The sequence below is a fragment of the Elgaria multicarinata genome, chromosome 5 (genome assembly GCF_023053635.1).
Source record: "Elgaria multicarinata webbii isolate HBS135686 ecotype San Diego chromosome 5, rElgMul1.1.pri, whole genome shotgun sequence".
Classification (NCBI taxonomy): domain Eukaryota; kingdom Metazoa; phylum Chordata; class Lepidosauria; order Squamata; family Anguidae; genus Elgaria; species Elgaria multicarinata.
In genome coordinates this window covers 44,557,701-44,575,703 of record NC_086175.1, presented here as the reverse complement: position 1 = coordinate 44,575,703, position 18,003 = coordinate 44,557,701, and the positions used below count along the sequence as shown (strand labels likewise).

The 18,003-nt window shown below is 41.7% G+C and overlaps 1 protein-coding gene across 1 annotated transcript; it reads left to right on the top strand.

Annotated features, from left to right (window-relative positions):
* Positions 1 to 555: 555 nt before the first annotated feature.
* Positions 556 to 17,565, top strand: LOC134398761 (acetylserotonin O-methyltransferase-like). Its single transcript, XM_063126251.1, has 8 exons — positions 556 to 837; positions 4,642 to 4,813; positions 6,430 to 6,559; positions 9,513 to 9,581; positions 10,158 to 10,276; positions 11,750 to 11,890; positions 13,646 to 13,768; positions 17,315 to 17,565. The coding sequence occupies exons 1-8, from the start codon at positions 781 to 783 to the stop codon at positions 17,521 to 17,523; spliced, it is 1,020 nt and encodes a 339-aa protein (XP_062982321.1). The 5' UTR covers positions 556 to 780; the 3' UTR covers positions 17,524 to 17,565.
* Positions 17,566 to 18,003: the final 438 nt, after the last annotated feature.

Genomic DNA, 18,003 nt, shown 5'->3' with positions numbered 1-18,003 from the left:
ATTTTAACATTACGATGTTATGTAGAACAGGATTGTCTTAATTGTGTGCTGGGAAATCAGACATGTGACCAAGGCCAAGTTTGGGTGGGCACGCCCCCTAGGGGGTTGGACATGTAGGTGGGCACACCACGTTGGGGCGGCCATGTTGTCCTCCATTTTGGTTTCCAAAATACGGTCACACTACTCATGGACAAACTCCAACCCCATTAAAAAGGGTTCTTCCTCAAACACCAGCATAAAAGGTGAAGTAAAAGCTGAATGGAACAAAGCCTGCCATTGGGTTGTTTGACTTCTTTCCCTGCCACCTGGCACAGGTAAGCAGTCTTGTGTCCTTCCATTCTCCCAAAATCTCTCTGTTTCCCAACATCTCTCTCACTCTGTCAAGATTTCTGGTTTCTCTTATTCCCAGTAACTCTGCTGCCCCATTTCCCTTCTTTGGCAAACTGCAAATTGTTCATTTTCTTTCTTAGTACCATTTATGTCCTTTCCCATCTTCCCAATTAGAAGACTTCCAGTTATTATTTTCTTTACTCATTCTATGCTATAATGTCACTATTGCACATTTTCCTGAAACCAACAAGCCAGAACTTTTCTCTTTCCCCCTTTTCAGATATAATTTCATTTTAGAAGGGAACATTCTGGATTACTCTGGAGCTTTTTCAGAAGTGAAATTGCAGAGAGGCCTTTGTGGTGGCATTGAAGAGTCTGTTTCACCTCAAGCAAAAACAAGTGATTCAACTGACGAAAACCCCAGCGTGTCTGGCATAGCACTAAAGAAGAATGAACTCTGCCATTAAAACCTTATTTCAACACCAGCATGGATTCATCATTTCACAGGTGAAGTCTGTGGGTAAGGATGGTGGGGAATCCATTTTTGCTGGCTCAACCCCCTCACTGGATTCCAAAGTCTGCCAATTGGCCCAACACAGGCCACACTGAGTCGAGCCAGCTGGTGGATTTTCCACTTTCACATGGCTGTGTAGCAGCAGGGGAGAGAGGATGAAAGGGAGGAGAAAGAGAGACTCATGCAAAGCACCCCACTCTGCGCAAGATGGAGCATGAGAGGGGAGCGCCATTCCCTTCTCATCCTCCAAGCCCTGCTGTTGTGTTGCCGTGCAAAGGCCGAAAATCTTCCATATGGCCCAACTCAGTGCAGGCTAGTTGGACCAGCTGGTGGATGTCGGACAAGAGCCACTTGTCCATGATGGTGGCAGTGCGGGCAGTGGTGGGTGGTGGGGACTCCTGCCACTGCTCCCGGCCTCCACCACCGTGCACAAAGCCCTGTGCGCTCCTTGCCAGTGACAGCAAAGAGAGAGTGAGGACTTTGCGCATGGCTGCGGCAGAACCAGCAGCAGTGAGCAAGAGGCAGAAGGTCAGTCGAGCAGAGGCAATGATCCCATGGCCTACAACAACAACAACAACAACAACAAGAGTAGTTGTTGTGGAAGACTCCCTGCTGCATGGGATTGAAACCTAAGTATGTCGTGAAGACCCATGGATTCACCAGGTATACTGTCTACATGGACGATGGATTAGAGATGTGACTGAAGGGTTGCCAGTGCTCACAAAGCCCACTGATATGTATCCCTTTCTTCTCCATATGGGAACAAATGATACCGCCAAGCGGAGCTATGAAGAAATCACATTAAACTTTGAAGCTTTGGGAAGGAAACACAAGAACTTTGGGGGTCAGTTTTCTCATCCATCCTAGAAAGGGAAAGAAAAATACTGCAGGTGAATGACTAGCTACAAAGATGGTGCTGATGCGAGAGATTCGGATTCTGGGACCATGGGCTATGCTTCTTGAAAGATGGGACTACTGGCTAGTGTTTGGTCGCACTTCACAAGGACTGGGAAGAATGTGTTTGGCCACAGCATGAAGAACTTCATCAGGAGGGCTTTAAACTGAATCCTCTGAGGGAGGGTAAACTTGGAGGCAACAGTGGTCGAAGGCTTAGGCAGCTTATCAAAGAGAACAGCTCTAATAGTTCCCAATGATAGTCTTCACATTAATGTAGGAAGGAAGCCAGAGGAAGGAACTAGAGGATCGGCTATCCTTGCCTTGATTTTGACCAATTGAGATGACTTAGTGGATTAAGTGGCAGTTATGGGAACTCTGGGGGAAAGTAACAATCTCATACTTAAGTTCTATAAGCAAAAGCTGAATGTAGCTATACACATACTTTGGATTTTAGGGAAGCTGATTTTTATAAACTCAGAACTATGATAAGTAAGGTCCTACAGCAAGTGATCCTAATGAGAAAAGGACTCCAAGATGGGTGGGGGGTTTCTAAAAAAAATTAATTCTTTCCCAACAAAGTAAAAAGGTAGAAGACAACAGAAGAAGCCAACGTGGCTCCACAAAAAGCTTAGAGATGACCTGGAAACAAAAAAAGGACACATATAGGAAGTGGAAGGTAGGCCAGCCTACAAAAGTAGAGTACAGACAGCACAGAAATGCCAGAATGGTGTCAGAAAGGCTAAAGCTAAGAATGAGCTTTAAAAGCAACAAAAAGGCATTCGTCAGGTATGTGAATAGTAAAAAACAGAAGAAAGAAATGGTGGTTCAACTGCTTAATGAGGATGGCAAAATGATAACAGATGACCAAGAAAAGGCAGAAGTGTTCAATTCCTACTTTGGCTCAGTCTTCTCCCAAAAGAGGGTCTATGACCCACCCACCCTGGCAAACATGTAGTACAAGCTGAATGGTCAAGCAACATCTAATTACTTTGAACAAGCACAAATCTCCAGGGCCTGATGAACTGCATCCTGGCAGAAGAACTCTCAGAACCACTGTCCATTATCTTTGCGAAATCATGGAGGATGGGTGAAGTGTCGGACAACTGGAGGAGGGGTAATGTTGTCCCTATCTTCAAAAAGGGCAAAAAGGAGGAACCTGGGAACTACAGACCAGTTAGCCTGACATCAATTCCTGGGAAATTTTTGGAGAAGATTATAAAGAAGTTGATCTGCAAGCACCTTAAAAACAATGCAGTGATTACTAGAAGCCAATATGGATTTATCAAGAATAAATCCTGCCAGACTAATCTGATCTCATTTTTGATCAGTTAACCTCCCTTGTGGACTGTGGGTGTGCTGTGGACATTCAGCAAAGCTTTTGAAAAAGTGCCCCATGACATTCTGATTAGCAAACTAGCTTAAAGTGGGCTGGATGGAACAACTATTAGGTGGATCTACAGTTGGCTACAGAATCGGACTCAAAGGGTGCTTATCAATGGTACCTTCTCAAGTTAGAGGGAAGTAATGAGCAAGGTACTGCAGGGCTCAGTCCTGGGACCAGTACTCTTCAACAATTTTTATTACTGACTTGGACGAGGAGGTGCAGGGAATGCTTATCAAATTTGCAGATGACACAAAATTGGGTGGGATAGCTAATACCCAGGAAGACAGAAGCAAACTTCAAAGTGGTCTTGAAAGTCTAAAGCACTGGGCTGAAAACAACAGAATGAAATTCAATAGGTTTCAAGAAGGGGGATACTTGGCTCAGCAATACTACAAATGAGAAGGATCTTGGAATTGTTGTAGATCACAAGCATTGTAAACCACCCAGAGAGCTTCGGCTTGGGGTGGTATACAAATGTAATAAATGATGATGATGATGATGATGATGATGATGATAATGATGATGATAATGATAATGAATAATAGCCAACAGTTTGATGTGGCTGCAAAAAAAGCAAATGCTATTTTAGGCTCCATTAATAGAAATATAGCTTCCAAATCGTGCTAGGTACTGGTTCCTCTCTATTTGGCACTGATTACGTCTCGTCTTGAGTATTGCATCCAGTTTTGGATACCACACTTCAAGAAGGATGCAGACAAGCTGGAGGGGGTTCAGAGGAGGGCAATACAGATGATTAGGGGTCTGTAAAAAAAGCCCTATGAGGAGAGACTGAAAAAACTGGGCATGTTTAGTCTTGAGAAGAGAAGACTGAGGGGAGACATGATAGCACTCTTCAAGGACTTGAAAGGTTTATTTATTTATTTTTATTTATTTTATTTATTACATTTATATACAGCCCAATAGCTGAAGCTCTCTGGGTGGTTTACAAAGATTAAAAAGATTGGATTAAAAAGAATGAACATTAAAAAGCAATATACAAAATTTTAAAACATAAAAAACAGTTAATATTTAAAACATTTTTTTAAAACACTAAGCCAATCCAAAGCTATTGGAGTCAATTAAAACTCAGCATATGCTGTTGAATGTCTGGAAGAAAAAGAAAGGCTTAACCTGATGCCAAAAAGATAACAATGTTGGAATAATGGACTCAAATTACGAGAAGCCAGATTCCAGCTGGATATCAGGAAAAACTTCCTGACTGTTAGAGCAGTACAATAACGGAACCAATGACCTAGGGAGGTCGTGGGCTCTCCCACACTAAAAGCATTCAAGATGCAGCTGGACAGCCATCTGTCACGTATGCATTAATGTGGATTCCTGGATTGAGTAGGGGGTTGGACTCAATGACCTTATAGGCCCCTTCCAACTCTACTGTTCTGTGCCAACCAGAGAATATTTGCTGATGGATAGATATATAAAATAAATAAGTAATCTTCATGAGTGTTGATTATGTGAACTCTCTGCTTTTTTTGCATTTTTCTGTCTCTGTTTACAGATAATGTTTACTGCCTCTGAGTTGGGAGTATTTGATCTGTTGAAATCAGCGAAACTCTTAAATGCAAAAACTATTGCTGAACGTCTGGGCACCAGCCCCACTGGAATGGAGAAGCTACTGGATGCTTGCGTGGGGTTCAAGTTCCTGAGAGTGGAGAGGAAGGAGAACGAAGGTAACCATGTTGGAAGGAGGAAGCAAGTCAAATTGTTTTAAAGTTCTGACTTAGTAGCTAAAGATGAAAACCTTTAGCCATGTATTCTACCAGAGTTCATCCATGCCGAAACATGCTTAGTTGGGTTCAGGGTGGGGAAAGTGGGATCCTCTAGATGTGGTTGGAGTGCAACTCCCATCAGGCCTAGCCAGCATTGTTGCAGTCCTACAACAGGCACACATTCTCTATCCCTATGCTTAGGAGTAGGGGTGTGTGCTCTGCACCAGAAAGATCTGGTAACAGCAAACATCCGTGGAGCTCATCCAAAGTACTGTTGGGCTGGCACCATGAGTGAGCAAGCTTCTACACCTGAGTCAGGCAGGCTCTTTATTTCAGTTAAACTATTACTGCTATTGGCTGGCTGGGCTTCCAGTGCAGGGTAGGGGCTCCATCTAATAGATCTGGAAGGCACCAGGTTGGAAAAAGCTGGAGTAGAAACTTCCACCAGCAGCAGTGGAGCTCTGCATCAGCAAAGTAAAGGATAAAAACTCCCTCCATAAATGCGCAGGGGAGAATTAACGTGTGTGTGTGTGTTTAAGGGGGATGGAAATGGTTTGAGGGGGGAAATTAAAAAAAAATCCTTAAAAATCAAGGCATGAAGGGATCTGCTTCCAACTTTGTATGCCTAAAACCCTACTTAAGAGCTACCACTGAGCCAAGTTTCATCTCTTTATCTTTAAAAATGAGGGAGCTGTAAGCATTTGCTTAATTTCTATTGATTAGAGCGGGTAACCCATTGGAGAACAACCGGTTCTCCAACGGGTAATCCAATGGGGCGGAGTAAGGGGAGCCATTCCAAAATTAGGGCAGAGAATCACCTCAATGGAGCTCTACCCCAAATTTCGGGGTGGAGAAGACCCGCTCTGTACACCCCTACTAGGGAATAAGCCCCATGCAGGCTTACTTCAGGTGGAACTTACTTCTGCATAAGCATGCCTAGGCTTGAGCTGCCATTCCCCAATTGAGGGGGGAGGAAGCAAGTAAACATGGCAAATGTGCAGGGAGTTATATTTGGATAGCAAGAGATGAAACACATAAGAGCTTCTCTATATAAGGATTTTATTGGGTGCTTGTGATCGGTCACTCATGGAAGTTTGCAGGTCCTTTACATTACATCATCAGCCTCCAGGGCCTCTCCTGTCCTTTGTGATCAATATCATGTCTTTTTCATTAAATGGGAAAATGTAGGATTAAATCTGGAAAGGGCAATATTGCTGTGTGTAAGTGTGTGATTGCCATTTAGTGGCTGTTTAATGAAACATATAGAACTCGCAGACTAAGGAAAATCCCACAAAAAATCAAGGGGAAGCATGTGAAAAGAAGCTGATCTTGATCCCGCAAAGAATCCAGAATCAGAAGCTCCTGGTAAAGCTGCAGAATAAAAGCATGCAGAAGAGAAACTCTAAAAGAAGTTGACATTATCTTGATAGAAGACGCTTCTGAGCTCCAGTTTTAGAAAATATGACATACATAAATGGAACACAATAATAGTTACTTAATATTATGCTTTTCTCCTTTGCAAAGAATTGCTGGTTTGTGGGTTTTACAGCATCATTTTTTGTCCTCTTCATTTTAAGGACTTTACGGAAACACAGACCTGGCTGATTTGTGCCTTGCTAAATCAAGCCCGAAGTCCCAGTATCATTTCATGAAGTTGCACTCTGAATACATCTATGAGAATATGCATTACCTTCTTAATGCTGTAAGGTGAGGAGTAGAAACTACTGCATTAAACTGTGTCATGGTCCTGGGGCTGGTAGGCTCTATTATGGTAGGCTACTCTTCAGGCTTTCCTAGAGACATAGTGTTGATGAGTGTGGTGATGTACTGGACAGTGAATTTATAGCAAAGGACACACCTCCACTACAAACATTCCAGTGGTCATCACCCAATTTTTAATCAGTCTTTTAATTAGTGCTGAAACATGCATCAGTCTCTCTCTCTCTCTCTCTCATTTATTTTATGACATTGCTATGCCACCCCATAAGGAAAAAAAATGTGGGCGGCTCCCACAATATATTTAAAATTGAAGTATTTCCACAATTATGCTGAAACAAAAGGGTTAAGATCTCTAATTATAGCATATCTATATTTTAAAAATAGCTACCACCTTTCCATTCACCATCATTTTCACAATGTTTGGTTGGGCAACTGGTTGAACATTACGAGTACAAAAGTAGTTGCCCAAGCATAATGCACAACCACACTTGTGCAAATGTAATTTCAGGTGGATTTTCCTCTTGCTCATAGTTTGGAAACCAGCTTCTGCTAGAGCAGTGCCATTTGTGCTAGTGGAATGACACAGTTGTATACTGTCCTATGTTTTTTGACATTTCATGTAATCAGGCAATCACACTTCGATGGATAAGTGCTGTAATGCAAATTAGGTAATCTGTTTTGAGGGGGGATTTTGCTCAGAGAAAAAAGATTTTTAAACAATGGCTGCTCAGTTGAGTTGGGCCTTCCCCATCCCCACTACTTTGGCTATTATGGCTGTGCTCCGCTCTGATTTGGATCGGCGAATCCAGAACAGAGCGGCCCGATCAGCCTCTGCTAAAGGCGGATCCGAATCAGGTTGGGGGAGCTGCAGATCGAGGCAAAGTGAGTCACTCCACTGCGGAGCGCTTCGTCTCAATCCAAAGCTCCGGACACCATTTTGAGCGTCTTTTCCCATTGACTTACTTTGGAAAAGAAAAATGCCTATAACTTTTTTGTTTTCCAAGATACACACATGTAACTGGGCAACATGATAGCTTCTAAATAGATCCCTATTCATGCCAATTTTGAAGGAAATGAGTTCATCTCTTGATTTTGGGGGATTTTTAAAATGATTTCCCCCCATTTACAGAAATGCAGTTATCTCCGCTATTTTTTAAGCTACACACATGTAACTGGGCACCATGATAGCTTCCACATAGGAACTTAGGCATGGCCACTTTGAAGGAAATCAGATCATCTCCTGATTTTTAGCGAATTTTTAATATTTCAGCATTCCCCCATTTACAAAACTGCATTCATCTCCATCATTTTTCAAGATACAGATATGTAACTGGCCACTATGATAGCTTCTAAATAGATCCTTAGTCATGCCAATTTTGAAGGAAATTTGATCATCCCCTGATTTTTAGGAAATTTGTAAAGTTAAATCTCAACCACAAAATCCTTCATAAATTTCAGGACAATAAGCACTTCAAAGGGAAGTCCTTTATTTATGAAGGATTTTGTGGTTAAAAATGTCCTTCAAATCAGGGGATGATCTGATTTCCTTCAAAGTGGCCATGCCTAAGGATCTATGTAGAAGATGTCATGGTGCCCAGTTCCATGTGTGTATCTTAAAAAATAACGGAGATAACTGCATTTCTGTAAATGGGGGGAAAATCTTTTAAATATTCCCCCAAAATCAGGGCATGATCTGATTTCCTTCAAAATTGGCATGACTAAGAATATATTTAGAAGCTATCATGGTGCCCATTTTGATGTTACTAACTTGAACATTAAAAAAGCTATAAGCATTTAACCTTTGCAATGCAAGTTTACGGGGGGGGGGGAACTGAGCTCCGATTCGGAGCTCTGGAGTGGAGCAGAAGTGGATCGACATGGAGCGGAGCAGACCCGATCCAAAAGGAGTGGATCGGGATCTGGAGCAGATCGGGGGGGGGGGTCCGTGCACAGCCCTATTGGCTATGACATATCCACTGAGAAGAACAGAGGACTTTATTACATGGTAGAACGTAATAAAGCAGAACAACTAATATTTGTACAACTTAGAGAAACTTACACCTGTATAGAATTGCACTGTAAGTGTCTTTGATTTCAAGGTGAATTGGCTTGACTGTAGAAAAAGGGCCCATAAGGCTGTTGTTGTTGTTGTTATAATCTTGAACTGGTTTCTGGGTTGCAATCTGCGGTTTGCCCATTTATTTCAGCTTCTCTTGACCTCAGACAACCTTCCTGGAAAGCCCTCTGCCTTTCCTGAGCACTTTGGTGTGGTCTAGAGGTTTCTATTGCCTTCGTTGTTGCTGCGTTGGGGCTCTTTGTTAATCTCCGGAGCTCCAATGCAGTTTTATAGAATCGTGTTCAGCTGGTGCTTCCGCTAGGGTCAAATCTACACCTTGTGTTATATCATAACGATCCCATCATGGTTGTGCTATATCCCTCTTGCACATTAGTACCTCGTCGGACACCCAGTATGGTCCATATTTTCTCTTTGAACTGTGGGTATATAAACTGCATAGCGGATTACTTCTCTGTGAGGGGCTGACTTTTATTTTTGGTTTGACTTTCTGTGTGGCAAATGGGATTTACTTCTGAGTAGACATGCCTTGAACTGTGCTTGGAGGCCACATCTTGCAGTCTCCACTATTTACTTAAAGTGGGTAATAATGACATTTTGCCCCCTCCCTGGTTCACTTTCACCCTCAACCACTGCTGGAATCCACAGTCCCTGATTGAAAGTTTGCCCTTGGATTAAAAAAAAAAAAAGGTTTCCCCCCTCCTACCTGAGAACCTGTGATTTGAGAGTGAACTTTGAAAACAATACATCTAATATTAGGAAAAGTATATAAGTATAGTGGGTGGTGGGGACAGAAAAGAATTGACATTGAATTTGTCACTTTTGCTGCCTAATTTTCATACATTTAAAACAAATGTTCTGTTTCAGGGAAGGAAAAAACCAGAGTGAATTAATACATGGCATTTCGGCGAATCATATATTTGATGTCCTTTCCAGGTAAAAAATAGTATTTCTCTGTATTATGATGATGATGATGATGATGATGATGTGAGCAGAGCAACTGGATTTTGTGCTGGATTTTTGGGGTATGTTTTGTAGGGCCAGGTCAGACACTGTTTGTGGACATCTTCTTTTGCTTCCTACCTGCCAATCAGGGTGGATTGATTTGAATCAATGTGATTTAAATCATGATTAAAATGCAAATCAGCTCTGTTTCTTTGTACATGTGATTTTTGTTAGAGAAAATGAAGGCCCAGAACTTTCAAAAAGTAACAGCAGTTAGTTTGAGTAAAGCCATTTTCATGAGAAGAAAAACTGAAAAGAATGCTCATGTTTGATTGGTAGGTAATTTCAATTTTTTGAGGCTGTAAGTGTAGGTTTAGCATGTTTATGATGTGCATTAAACTGTAACTAGGTTATTAAGTTATAGAGGAATTTGGCATTTTATTTATGGTGCTTTTTTTAAAAAAAAAATTAAATTTGAGAAAATCCAAAGTAATTTTGAAAAATTGTGTTGTTTTTAAGTCACTGATTTGTATCCACCCTATTGCAAATGTCATTTTGAATTTCTAGATCAGAGGAAGACTTGCAAAGATTCAGTACTGCCATGGATGATGCTTGGAGTCTGCATGGTAGAGAAGTGATGTCTGCATTTGATCTTTCTAATTTCCCACTCGTTTGTGATGTGGGAGGTAAGTGCCACACATTCTCAGGTGTCTTCTTTTACTTGGACTTTGAGATTATCTTGTTACATGGATTTAGGGTTGGGCTGGATAACCTTGAAGGTTTCCTTCCAGCCCTGTGATTCTGTGATTGTCAAAGTAGGACTGGTTAAGTGGTCAAAAACAGTTTGTCCAAGGCCAGATCTACACCAAACTGTATATGGAGTGTGTCCTGGGCCCTGACAGTTGACACTGTGGTTATAAACCGTTGTAAAGCAGTAGTGTAGATCCTGCCCAAGTCTAGTCTGGGGTATCTCCTGTGCTGTGAGGTTTACTGATTACTATTCTGGATGGCTTACAATGACTAGAAAATGGCCAGTGACTGTTCTGGAAAGGGAGAGCTATGTTGGAGAAAGGGGCAAGTCCCTCTTTCCCCACCCATCCCCTTCCTTGTTTGGAGATGACATTGTCAAGTTCTCTGTGTGTGAAAAGACTGCAGTTTAGAGGTGAGACTAAACTGAGATGAAACAGAGAGCTGAGTACGTTGCAGATGAGGGCTGCTTCCATAGAAGAGCAGTGGATTTGAGATGTCTGTGGGAATGTTGTATGCTGTACCTCCACCTGTACTCAACCTGTACATTTGCAAATAAATGTAAATATTACAAAATGCCAAAGCTGGCTGGCATTGATGCAAATGCAGCCCAACATATCTGGAGGGCAGCAGGTTGGGGAAGGCTGGCAGGATGAATGCTCCAATCTGGTTTAGATAATTTTGTATGGAGTTGTAAGCAGCCTGAAAAGAAGTGCGTTGACGTCTCAATCTGCTTTAAGCACTGGCTGTAAGACGATGCTGGGCCTGTTCAGACAACACACTAAACCATGGTAAGGCCACTAACCCTTTTGCAGCAAATGGTTAGTGGGCATGTTTAAACCATGGTTATGTAGCCACCATGGTTAGGGATGATTCACACGACATACTAAGTCATATAGTTCACATGACACACTAAGCCATAATGTTTAGCTCAAATTTCTTAACCACTGTGGCTCAATTTAGTCCAATCATATGCAAACACATAGGGGAAAATTGCTGTTAGAAATAATGGAGGCAACTAGAGTCGTCTTGCTATACAGCAGTTGAAATTTTTAACAAGAAGCCAGAAACTATTAATCTGTCCTCACCACTCCTATTCAGCACACTCCCCTATGCCTTTAGCCTGGAATACATTCTTTTGGAAACTTCTAGTATGGGTTCACTATGTTTTGCTAGCACAACGTTGCTCTTTTGTCCCCTTATAATTGGAAATTCACATTCTGGCCTTGTAAAATGTCAGTGATACTAAGTGGTAAATACTTCATTTTGCCCTGCTTATGAAATTAATGGAGAACCACCAATCTGATGCACTACCCTGAAATTTTACACAGGAATGTTTTGAAGAAGTGTAAAATTCATAGTATATGAATTTCCCCTCAAATTCTCTGTTTGCATTTTATTCCCTCTTTAAGGAGCTGGTGGTACCTTGGCTAAGGAATGCATTTCCTTGTATCCCAAATCTACTGTGACAATTTTAGACCTACCTAAAGTAGTAGAAAGAGCAAAGAAGCGTTTTGTGTCCTCAGAAGAATGCCGGATTGCTTTCCAGGAAGGTAAATACCGTTTGTTCTCAAATTCTATGGCTAGGTTCAAACATAATGCTAACCTATGGTATAGGTTGTTGAATTCTGGGTTGGTGTGATGAGCATACCCAGCCATGCTAACCACAAAAAACTCAGAAAGAGAATGTATGTGCCCAGTTCCCATGTAATGACAATCCATGGACTGTTTAAATCATGGGTTATTGGGGCCAATTGCAAGTGTGTGTGCTCACTACTTCCACTTTGCTAAACAACACAGGAACACATCAGGCATGATGTTCAAACCCAGTTGTTAGTCATTGTGAAGGAGAGCAGATAGACTGTGCTGGGTGGAGGATAGAATAGGTTAAGTAGTGGGGAGAGGGTAGTTTTAACACAATATTTTTATGCATGAAGTTTTAAAGGGACCAGGACCTCAGCGGGCCATCTGGAAGGGGGAGGAGGACAAGATAGCAAGACCTTGGTGCCAGGAAGGGGGGTCCTTACCTCCACCAAGGTCGTAAACGATCACGATTGGCAGGAGGAAGGATAATGCAGCTGGCAGGTGTGAAACCAAGCGCCCGTTTGATGCCAAGGGGAGGAGGGAGGCGAAGATGGAACAAGGAGAAAAAGGTATATAGGTGGGCCCCTCCCCAAGGGCATTTGTCATGTTCCTTCCCGAGAGGCGTGGAGGTGGCCATGGTGGTGTCAACAGCAAGGCCCTACTTAGGAGTAAGTAGTTTTAGTTAGGTTTCTTATTTTTAACGGATTACTGGGTTTTACGCTATGCATGCTTATTAGATGGTTGTAGTTATTCTTCCCATGTATACCCTGCCCTTGGTCTTAATAAAGTCTTCTACCGCACTACTGTGAGCTGTTAATGTCTTGCTTTGTGGGTTCCATGCTAAATCCAGTGATATAGAGCCAGAGTACTGGTGCCCTACTGTAGAGGTTCCCCAATTAAGGGCCTCTGGGAAGGTGGTGGTGGTGAAAGAGCAGGGAAAAGTTGTTTGTGCCCTTGCTCTACCTTTACAGTCGTGACATTTGAACCAGAGTTTGAACCATGGTTTGTTGTTGGGTTCAAATTCTGGGTTGATTAACATTCAATAACCTAGAGTGCCGGGTTTGGATGTCCCGACTAACATTCCAGAAAAGTGGAATGCAAAGTTGAAGTGTCAAGTGGGCAGGAGGCTGCACGCTAGCTGGTTCCCATGTTGCCCCACCAATTCAAGGGGTTACATGTGAATCAGTTCACGGTCAGTTGTGGGGTTGTGAGCTCTGTGTTATTTAAACCATGTATTGTGATTACATGTGAACCCAGAGACGTGGGTTGTTTATGAGTAGATCTGTCAGGCTGCAGAAGCATTGGGCGAGAATAGTGGCGGGGGGAGGGGAAGCTCCTCTACACGCCACCAATACAGTGCTTGAAAGGCTTCTGGGATACAGGGAGGGAGCAAACAATTAGGGAAACAAACAACCCAGAAAGTGAGAACAGAAGCCATGGTTTGTTGGTTTGTCTGCCGGACAAACTCTGGCTAAAGAAACAAAACATGGGTTAAATAAACCATGGATTAGTGTTTTGTGGAACAAGGCCTACACAGGCTTATGTAATGCTTGCCTGAACAAGCAAGATGGCCATACATACAGTAGATAGCAAAAGAAGGACCTAATAGGTCCTTGTACAGTAGTGCATAACTTATTATAATTGGTGATTATCGATATAACTAATTATTAATTTGTTAAGACCATATGCTTAATTAAAATCGATCTCAATGTATTTTATTACAGGGGATTTTTTTAAAGATCCAGTTCCTGAAGCTGACCTATATATTTTGAGTAGGGTACTGTATGACTGGGATGATGAGACGTGTGCGCAACTGCTAACCAAACTGCACAAGGCCTGCAGACCTGGTAGGTGTACTTTTAACGCAGAAGCTGCAATTTGCAACCTTGGCCTTACCTTTTAATTTCTTCATGAGAGCCTCAAGGATTTAGATATTATTTATGTACTTCTTTATAAAATTTATTACCTGCTTTTCATTATAAATAATCCAAAAATGGGTATAATACAAATAACTGTTATAAACCATAATAAACTCATACCATCAAAACATTAGTAACTAATAAAGTAAGAAAAAGAAAAAGGGAGGAGCACATATCAGTTAAAAAGATTAACAAAACACAGCAACACAGATTCAATAGCCTGGTTCATACATAATGTTAACCCATAGAATGGGTTAATGCAGGTGCTTGTATAAAACATGATTTGTCAATCATGATCAGCCCAGAAAGGGAACACATGTTTTGTTGTTGCATTGCTAATTCTGTGTTATTTATACGATGGGTTATTGGTACTTGAGAACCCTGAATCATAGGTTGTTCATAGGCTGTTAGACCAGGCTAAAGAAGCAGCAGGCAAGAGAGATTTTTAAAATAAGCTGTTCTACATGTCTGCACTATAGTGCTGCAAAAACATTTGGGATACAGGAAGGGAGTGGGTGAAGGAAACAAACAGCCCAGGGATTGAGAAAACAAACCATAGTTTTTTTGAATGTCTGCCAGACATATCCTGTTTAGGGCCACAAACTCTGTATTAAATAAACCATGGGTTAGCATTTTATGTAAACCAGGTCAGTAAAAAGCAGGCTGAATTAAAAAAGAAATCTGCTCTACATGCCTGCACCATAGCATTTGGGATACAGGAAGGGAGAGGGAAACGATTAGGAAAACAAAACATGGTTTGTTCAATTGTCTGCCAGACAAACCCTGGGTTAAATTAACCATGGGTTAGCATTCTACGTTAACAGGTCTGTCAAAGGCTTGATTGCGAATTGGCATCAAATTCAGGATGGACAGACTCACCTATATCCAATCAATCGGAAGTTCCCACCACCACCTGCCCCTGTTTGTGGCACCAGGAGAGCTTCTTTTGAGACTTAGCATGTGTCCTACATCATCACGAGCCCTTCTGCCCTCATCTGGAGCCCCAACTGTGCGCAACGATGGAGGCTCCGGAAATTACTTATTTTCCCATTGTATAAATGGTGGCCATAAAGAGTATGGGGCGGTGGATATGGGGGAGCCAGTGAAGTGCCTGTGACATCCCTAAATCCAATGCAACTCTTTCAGAACAGTGTAATAGTTCTTCTGGTATGCTTTCACACTTAATCCTAATGCTACCAATCAAAAGTAATTGCGCAGCTATTCTGTCTTTCATTCCTTAACCGATGGTTTTTTTGGGTTTTTTTTTTGGTAAGAGAAAGGACAGAAGCAGCAGTGGGAGAACAAGAGAGGGGGTTACCATGGAGGACGTTGTCATATAATCCATTTGTAAAGTTCCATGAATGAGGCAGAGTGATTGCACAATAAAAGACTTGTCTAGAAGCAAGCTGGGGGAAAAGCATAGTTTCATGCTGATCTGGAAGGCCTGTTTCCCATTTCATGACATATGTGGACTTTCTGTGGTTACTCAGCTGCATTTGAAATCCACTATCATGGATTCTTTCCAAATCCATTCTAGAGCTGAGTTCCGGCACAACCTCTGCAGAAAGGGAGAGAAGTAGAAGGGAGTATTCAGGACCACTTGTCTTGCTTTTCTTTTCTTTTTTCTTTTTACCATTCAGACATTACTTATGTACTGGGTACAATATTTCTCAATTTCTCCCACAAGGAGGTGTTCAGCAAAACCATATTTGGGTACTCCTGTTTTTCTTCCCCCCAAAAGGTGTCCCTTTCTCTCTGATAGAAGGAGGCAGTTATCTATTTATTAACTTTTATACTGCTTTATTTGCTAAAAAGCAAGCAAGGCAGGGTACAACAATCTAAAACAAAAAACCTTAATGTATACAAAACCAAGAATATTAAAATGACATTATTTAAAAGGTGAAATTAAAAAGATGTGTCTTCACACCATTTCTAAAAGCCAGGAAAGTACTGATAATAACCTAGGACTGCCTTCCCCAACCTGGTGCCCTCCAGAAGTTATGGACGACTCCCTGGATTCTTGATGGGAGTTGAGGGTGAGGAGGGTGAGGAGCTCAAGGGGTGCAAGCTTAGGGTGACCATATGGGAAGGAGGACCGGGCTCCTGTATCTTTAACAGTTGTATAGAAAAGGGAATTTCAGCATGTGTCATTTGTATGCATGCAGCACCTAGTGAAATTCCCTCTTCATCACAACAGTTAAAGCTGCAGGATCCCTGCCCACTTTTGTATTTGATCGCTTTAATACAAATAACATATGCTGAAATTCCCTTTTCTATAAAACTTTTAAAAATAAAGGAGCCATGTGGTCACCCTATCAAGCTGCTGCAACAGGATCTGTGTCCAAACTTCTCTCACTGTGGCGATTTCTGCAGCTGCATGGTGCAAATAGAGCAGTTCCATTCTGGTTCATCGGTTACACTTCTCCGGTGAATAGACTGCTGGTATCCAAAGTGGAAGGGCGCTGAGGGAGAAGATATAAGCAGCAAACGATAGTGGGATTTGGTCCATAATTACTATTCAAAGCTACTCTGCTTGTAACATGGACTGTCCTTATATCTCAGTACCATTCAGGTTAAACTGCATGTCCTTTAAGTTGAAATTGATTGGGAAAATTAAGTTGTACTCTTCAAGTGGTGTTGAAATCTCACTCCAAATGACAGCACAGATAGATGCAATGGCCAGGAGTGCCTACTATCAGCTTCGGCTGATATGCCAGCTGTGCCCCTTCCCAGAGTTGGAAGACCTAAAGATGGTAATGCAGGCGCTGGTAACTTCGAGGCTTGACTTCTGCAATGCATTCTACATAGGGCTACCTTTGTGCCTAGTCCGGAAACTTCAACTAGTTCAAAATATGGCAGCCAGGTTGGTCACCAGTACACCTAGGGAAGACCATACTACACCAATTTTAAAATCACTTCACTGGCTGCCAGTTAGTTTCCAGGTAAAGTATAAAGTGTTGGTTGTTACCATTAAAGCCCTACATGGTTTGGGTCCAGGTGACCTGCAGGATCACCTTCTCCCATACAGTCCGCCCCATACACTTAGGTCCACTGGGGGGAAAAAAACTTCAGTCAGTGAAAACGAGGATGACAACCATTACCCAGAGGACCTTCTCTTCTGCTGCTCCCAGACTGGAATTGCCTGCCAGGAGAGATTTGCCAACTTAACAGTCTTTCTGAATTTAAAAAAGCGATAAAGACTGATCTCTTCTGACAAGACTACCCAGTCAAATTTTAAGACGTCTGGCTCTTATTTTAATATTGTATTAGTTTTTATATGTTTTAATCAGTTTTATGTATTATATAGTATTTTTGTATTTGATATTGTTCACTGCCTCAATCCAGAGGGAGAGGTGGGTAAGAAATAAATTATTAATAATAATAATAATAATAATAATAAGAAGAAGAAGAAGAAGAAGAAGAAAGTAATGATACCTTCTCTTTGCGAAATCAATGACATGTTTTTTGAAACAGGTGGTGGAGTGTTAATCTCAGAAACAATTCTCAGTGAAGATAGAACTGGGCCTTTAGAAGCCCATCTATACTCCATGATGGTAATGGTTTTTACTGAAGGAAAAGTACGGACCGCATCAGAGTACAATGGGCTCCTCAGTGCCGCTGGCTTCAAGGACATTCAAGTAAAGAAAAGAAGCATTTATGATGCCATTTTAGGAAGAAAATAATGTTGCCCGCTTCTTCAGGGTTGGGCAGACTTCAATGCTTAGAGGAATCTAAAATAATAAAACTTTGATTGGTGATTGATTACATGTGTATCCTAGGGTGGCCATATTTTGGTAACCAAAAAGGAGGACAACATGGCCAAACCCCCAAAGGTATGTGGCCATCAACATGCCCACCAACTTGCCCAGCCCCCAAGGGGGGTGCCCACCCAAACATTGCCTTGGTCTCTGTACAGCACCATGTACATTGATGGTGCTATATAAATAAATAAATAATAATAATAATAATAATAATAATAATAATAATAATAAGGTCTGATTTCACACCACACAATTAAAACAAACCTGTTCTACATACATCTTAATGCTAAAATCACTGGAATAAAGAACAAGTGAGACATTCACCGTATCTGAAATTAACTTCACTCGTTTCTACTTTTGTAGCTTTTGCTATACTCTGTGTGATACAGTCTCCCCTTCCCT